General features: G+C 46.1%; 1 protein-coding gene across 2 annotated transcripts; it reads left to right on the forward strand.

The window, feature by feature from the left end:
- Positions 1–337: 337 nt before the first annotated feature.
- Positions 338–4,340, forward strand: LOC148390244 (E3 ubiquitin-protein ligase RNF182). 2 transcript variants are annotated; one of them, XM_088390728.1, is made up of 6 exons: positions 343–571; positions 1,503–1,819; positions 2,435–2,502; positions 2,663–2,765; positions 2,853–3,070; positions 3,455–4,340. In XM_088390728.1, exons 2-6 carry the CDS (start codon positions 1,579–1,581, stop codon positions 3,665–3,667), a joined length of 843 nt encoding a protein of 280 aa, XP_088246854.1. In that variant the 5' UTR covers positions 343–571; positions 1,503–1,578; the 3' UTR covers positions 3,668–4,340. The 2 variants fall into 2 exon arrangements, with proteins under 2 accessions (XP_088246853.1, XP_088246854.1); XM_088390727.1 differs by having other exon boundaries at positions 338–571; positions 2,663–3,070.
- The last annotated feature ends 2,249 nt before the right edge of the window (positions 4,341–6,589 follow it).

Raw genomic sequence — 6,589 nt, forward strand, 5'->3', positions numbered from 1 at the left:
ATTGTGTTCCGAGGAAGCGATGAACGTAGCTCTGTACTGTTGGTATGCCGGTGCTGTTAAGTAAACATGCAAACTGAGTAATCACGCCTCGTCTGATTATTATAAAATAAGGAAGACAACACACCTTTAACCTGTGATCCTTACCTTTGTTTAGTTCCAGGATGTTGTGAAAATGCATTTGACTTGTGATCCTTACCTTGATGTTAAAGAAAAATAATAAATGCCGTTATTTATCCATTTATTATTTTTCTTTTTGCAAAATGATTATAATAAAACAACAAACGCAAAGATAACGTCATCACCGCAGGACAAACGTTCTTGTGTGGTCACGTTTTGATGATTTGACGGTGTCGTAATCCCTCCCCCTGTGGGCCAATTGTCATGGTAACTCGGGATTCCGCGCGCGCTGCCGCCACCGCCGCAGTGATTTACCGCAACGAACGCGGGCACGAGCGAACGCACGCCTCAGCGCTGGCGTACCGGACGACACCGGCGAGGGATTGATTACGGACTTGCATTCAGAAGTGATTGGTTGACAGCTGTCAACAAGTCGACCGTGCACGGGCATCAGGTGAGCGCGCGAACTCGCCGCGTTGTCCCGAGATGCGCGGCCTGTTGTTCCCGCCGCACGGTAACGTCGCTGTGATCTTTTCTTGTGGAGCGTTGAGTGAACGACGGCGCACATGCACTTTGAGAGGGGCATCAAGGTTTTTTTGGCGGGAGGGTGTGCTCACATATCTACTGAACAATGAACACGCAACACATCACGCTGTTTGTTTGTTTTCTTTAACTTTTTCTTTATCTTTATGTCACATACAACCACATGAACCGAACTCATGGTGCCTGCACACAAGACAGGCGAGTGAACCGCTCCACTATCAGCGACCCACACATCGCGCTAGTTGGACCACTCGGCTCGGTTGCTGATGACGTAACAGCTCATGTCTGGTAGACGTGAACGTGAGGGAACACGTTGAACGCTGTGCAGCCACGTTATTTTATTTATATTCCATTCATAACAATGATTATTTTTTCATTGACTAGCAAATCAGATTCAAACACACTTGTTTCATTTTAATCCCATTTTCAAGACTAAACATGATTTGATATTGACAGAAATTATGATGAATCTGTGAGTGGAAATTGCCAGTTCAACAAACCCTGAATGGATTATGAAATGAGAAATCCCAATCGATGAGTTGGTAGTTGACCCGATCGCTGAAGTATCTCCCCTCCAAGGTACTGTAAGCATGAACACCAGGTACATAATGGCACATCACCAAATTTGTTGTTGTCCATTGCCTCGTCTGCCACTCAAGCTGGAGCTGTTACCATAACAAAGAGCTCATGTGCCGCTCAAGGTGGAGCTATTGCCAGAGCAACGAGCGCTGTCCCCCTTCAATGTGCCTGCCGGTGTGTGTGTTGTTATGTGAGGCCAGGTGGCCCAATGTGATGCACACACGCGAGGATGCTCATGCGCCACTGTCACCGATGTCTTGCAGATTTCCATGGGACTAGACCTTGGATCCCATCGCCGGGAAGCAACATTGCCCCCTTCTGCCTCAGACAACCCACAGGATGACCCGGCGCGCCAAAAAGACAGAGTTGAGCCGGGAACGGCAGGACCAGGAGAGATCAGCCGTCAGTGCTAGCGTGCGGGCCAACTGCCCGCCGATGGCGAGGTTGGCCGAGTCACCGCCGGACGGGCTAGAGTGTAAAATCTGCTACAATCGCTTCGACACTGGCAGCCGCGAGCCCAAAGTTCTGGCGTGTCTGCACCGCCTGTGCGCCAAGTGTCTCAAGAGGATGCTGGACGTGGGTGAGTCGAGTTCATGATCTCATCACATCACAAGTTATCGACCACTCGCCCATCAGCCTAGCAAGCGACAGCTACTTTGCTCTTTGTTGAATTGTTTGGAGAAAATTATTGAATTGTGCCTTTTCAGCCTCTCAAACAAAACCGACCAATGATCTTGGACCGGGGAGTGGGGATGGGGTGTTGAGGGAAGTCAGCATCCGAAGGAGAGAAAGTCCAGCCTTTGCTCTCCCCGGCTGATTTCGTGGCGGATTCTCATTTCCAAATACACAAGTTGGGGCCAGCCGAGCAAATGGTGGCAAAGGAAGGAAAGGAAATCAAAGTTGTAGATGGAAGTCAGCGCTCGCGATGGCGCCCTGGACAGCAGAGGAACCCCACCCGTCCGCCGCTGGATTCATGTCCTACTTCCAAAAGAATTCGTCAAAGGCGTTCAACCCTTGCTACGCTCGCTTTCGTATCGAGCCGACTTAAGACAAGTGATGATCATGTAACATCATCTGACAACCAAATGGATGCTTACAGGCTAGCAATTGCTATGCTAAAAGACAGATGAGTAGCAAAGTGAAAAAAAGTCAGATGTTTAAGTCTCACGTGAAAATGTTTGGTGTTGTCATTCAGGCGAGTCGTCCCCGTACATCCTCACTTGTCCCTTCTGCCGTCACCAGACTTGCCTCCGGCAAGAAGAGGTGACGCCCGCTCCTCCTCTTCCCTTTTCTTCCTTCTTCCTGTTCTTCTAGCATCCTTCTTTTTTCCGTTTCCTTTCCTCCTCCTTCCCGTGTCTTCCTTTTCATCCCGCGTTTCCTTTTCCTCCCTGTTCTCCTTGGCACTTGTTTGCCCTGCGCGGAGGTGTGGCTGATGGAGGACGACCGCCACATCCTGGCAGTACTGTCGTGTGGTGAAGGAGCTCGGCGAGGAGGAGAAGTTGTGCTCTGCCCCGACTCACTCACAGGTGACATCGTCCGCCTTCACATACATACGAGTCATCGGCCATCGCCTATGTATGCCACGCAATCCAAACTACGTTTGGCGTGTACAGGCACAGAGCAGGCGCCCCGCCATTCGGACTGCCTGGTGATCACCATCATGGAGCTGCCGGCCGAGTCGCCAGCTTCAGACTCCCTGAGCGCGCTCAACACCACGGCAGTCACTTTGTACCGGCAACGGGACTCGCTGGCCTGCGACCTTCCTGCCCACAAATGTGACTCTTGGACATCTGGCCCCTTGCCCCACTGCCTGCTGGGGTCACTGTGTCTGGTCAGTCGCCCGGCGTACCGTCAAGGCAGTGCTGGCACACGAAAATCTGAGCCTGACCCATTTGAGTTTTTGGACAGATTACCAAATAATTTGCAATTTCTTTAGATTTCCACAAATGTCATCATTAGTCATTAGTGTTATTGTAGGCAAAAGAACGGTGACAGCAGTCGGTCACAATAAAACAATGAAGCGATTCATTAGTCAGGTCTGAGTGCAAAAACCTGAGTCAATTTTTGACTTTGTGTTTTATTTGGTCTGTAGTTTGACTTAATTGCACACTAAAGTGTTTTCTGTGCACTGGTACTTATGGCCTACGTGTGTGTACTGTGCGTGTGTGTGTGTGTGTGCGTGTGCATGTGTGTGCGTGTGCGTGCGCACATTCAGGTGTATTTCAGCTCGCTTCCGGTGGGCATCTACCTGCTGATGATGGCTCATATGTGGCCGGGCGTGCTTCTGGTCAGCCTGGTCCCTTCCACGCTGCTTCTGCTGGTCCTCTACGGCTTTTGCCAGTGCTTATGCCACAAGCTCCTGGAGGCGCTCGCCACCCATTGCCACGACAACGCGACCATCGCCATCACGTCCGAGGAAGACGAGTAGCACTTGCTGCGACCGCCCGGGAAAATATTGACATTGTTGCTGTGACAGATAGGACACGCGCACAAAATTTGCAGTTTCACAAAATTTGAATGTCGCCAGACTTCATCTCATCCGTCACACCTTGGTTGTCGTTTCTAAAACAAAGAAAGAAAAAAAACGGAAAATATCTCTTTGTCGTATAATGTGCGTGGAAATGACCGATTTCTGGAAAGCTTGCTCACTCGGACGACCCAGTTGTTCATGGCAATGCTATGAAAGCAACAAATAGTCAAAGTATTTTGACTGCATGTTATATCTTGATTGGCTTGGCGTTAACTTTTGGGATAACTGCAGTGTCAGAGTGTCACGTGTGATTGGCTTAGTGTCAACTTTTGTTATGACTGCAGTGTTAGTGCTACATGTCTCCTGATCACATCCGTCCGAACGTGCCACCAATATGGCGGCCGTGCTGCTAGCCTGGCTTAGCATGGAGATGGGAGGCGGCAAAGAACTAAATGAGTTTTCACTCAACACCCGCCTGGCTGAGAATAGCTAAAAGTCACAAATGATTGACGCTCAATAGCATTGCCACGATCTTTGTCAAAGGGAGGGAAAAAGAAAAAATCTGCTGGGGATGGAGTGGGGTGACCAGATTTGGGTTTCTGAAAAAGAGGACACCTTTGTATTTGGGGGGTTGGGGGTCATTTTTTTGGAGGGGGGGGGGGGGGTCATTTCTGTCATATGTTATGACACAAATGACATGGTGTCTGTGTAGTGCTGCGTGTTGCTTGAGATGTCCATTGTCGAGCAAGGAAAACAAAGATGTGGAGTAACAGTTGGTTCTTTATTGGCAAGATCTTGGGTTGTTTAATGGCGGCCAGTACACGAGGCACGGCAGCAGATGAAATAACAACCCCCATTTGCCAGGTCAGAAGGTTTTATACTGTCCGGGAAAGGTGGGAAAGCATCACCTGACCATTTGGTATCTTTGTGTATTGGAGAGTTACTGCTGTGTGTCTGTGCCTATGTGTATTTGAAGGTTACTAAGCTCTGGCTGCTGTATCCGTGTTCTGATTGAGCAGTTAGGTTTGTATACAATAATAAGAGGATTTGCACATATTTGAACATGAAATAGTATATGAGTTTGTCTAACCTAATAAAATATGTACACGTTGTTGTTTCTCCCACTTAAATAGCAATTGCATTTATTGGCCCGAATAACACAAAACAACATATATACAATGACAAAAACACATTTACACTAACAAAAACACATGTGTACACTGACATTTTCTAGTTTTATAGTGGTACACTAAGTAAAAAAAGGCAAAAGAAAAACGGCCATCGGTGCAACATTTGAAGAAAAAAAAGTGCTCTTCTTCAGTCCTCCTCTTGCGGGGTGTGTTGGCACCTTTATTTGTCATAGACACGTAAGTGCCTGCCTTGCATGTCAAGCAGTCAGCTTCATAAGGATCACGACCCTGGCGAAAGTACAGGAATTATTTTATTCAACTCCTCTGTGAACTTGCATTTTTGTTTTGGCATTACTTGTAAACACTCGGTGTAGGCTGGTCAGCCCACCCTATTTCATAGCGAAGTGACTAGATTTGAGGAGAAGGGCGTGACTTATTTGCGAATGATACAGAAAAACCTGGAATTGAGTTCCGTTGGTCTGTTCCCTGTGCTATTCTGTTAAGCCTCTGTTAGTCTACCTCTGTTAAGTCTTTGTCTCTGGTAGCCCGTCCTGTTAGTTCCTGCCGGTTAGTCCTACCATGCTCTCCTGCTTGTTTGTTCCCCTCCTCCTCTCATCCACCACCCTTTTCCCTCAATAAACTCTGCTCCAAGCTGCAATTGGTCGCCCTGCTCCATTCCGCACGTGACACCATCTCTAATGATCTAGTTTAGGACAGTCCATATCCCCTTAATATTAGTTTTGTTATCCTCTCATTTATTTTTATAGTATTCTTTTTTGCTTAATCTTATAATATTACAGTAATCCCTCGTTTATCGCGGATAATTTGTTCCAAAACCACCCCGCGTTAAGTGAAATCCACTAAGTAGAGTCACTCTCTCGTCTGGAATTCTTTTGTGTCACTAAATGTATATGAAACCATTTAAGTGCATATGTTATTATTAGAACATTAAATAATAGTTTCAAACATGTAAATAATACATTTATAATAAAAATAACATACAGAAAATATTGTATAAATATTGAAAAGATAAATATTATGTCTGTGTGTGGGGGTGTGTGTGTAACATATGTAAATGTGACGTTCTGTTGATAACCTTGGTTAAACAGGGAACTCTAGTTACCATAGCAGCGCTATGCGCATTTTGTAGATGTAGTATATGTAGATGTAGCTAAAGTACAGATACTGTAAATATGATTTTAGGACTAGAGTGGTGCTCACTCTAACTTATTTGCAAGAACCACACGGTAAATACTGTAAATATGATTTTAGGACTCTTTTATTATTATAACAACTTTTTATAACAAGGTACTATTAGAGTGGTGCTCACTAACTTATTTGCAAGAACCACACGGGAGACAGTATGCCTTTTGAACACTTGCAAGTGGAGAAATCATTCGTCACTGTGCATACAGCGATGTTCGAACAAAGTCTGACTTAGGGCTCTTGCAAGAGCATATTTATTGAGAGAAGCAGGGTGGGGGTGACAAGTTTGGTGAACCCCCGGCGTCTGGTGAGATCAGAGCAGGGGGTGTTTTACGATCTAATGTAAACAGAAACTCGTGGAGCATTGTTGATGACTAAGGAAGAATGTTTCCACACTATTTGGAAAGTTTCAACAACTGAATGGTAAAACTTTCCAGAGTCAAGGAAAGGTGAAAGGTTTAAACAAAGTTAATAATTCTAGTCTACATTCTAACATAATCATACGATCAAGACAATTTGTCAACCTGTTGGATTTTGTCCACAA

This window comes from Syngnathus floridae, chromosome 11, assembly GCF_059516105.1.
Source record: "Syngnathus floridae isolate MCC-2025c chromosome 11, RoL_Sflo_1.0, whole genome shotgun sequence".
In the NCBI taxonomy this organism is placed as follows: Eukaryota; Metazoa; Chordata; class Actinopteri; order Syngnathiformes; family Syngnathidae; genus Syngnathus; species Syngnathus floridae.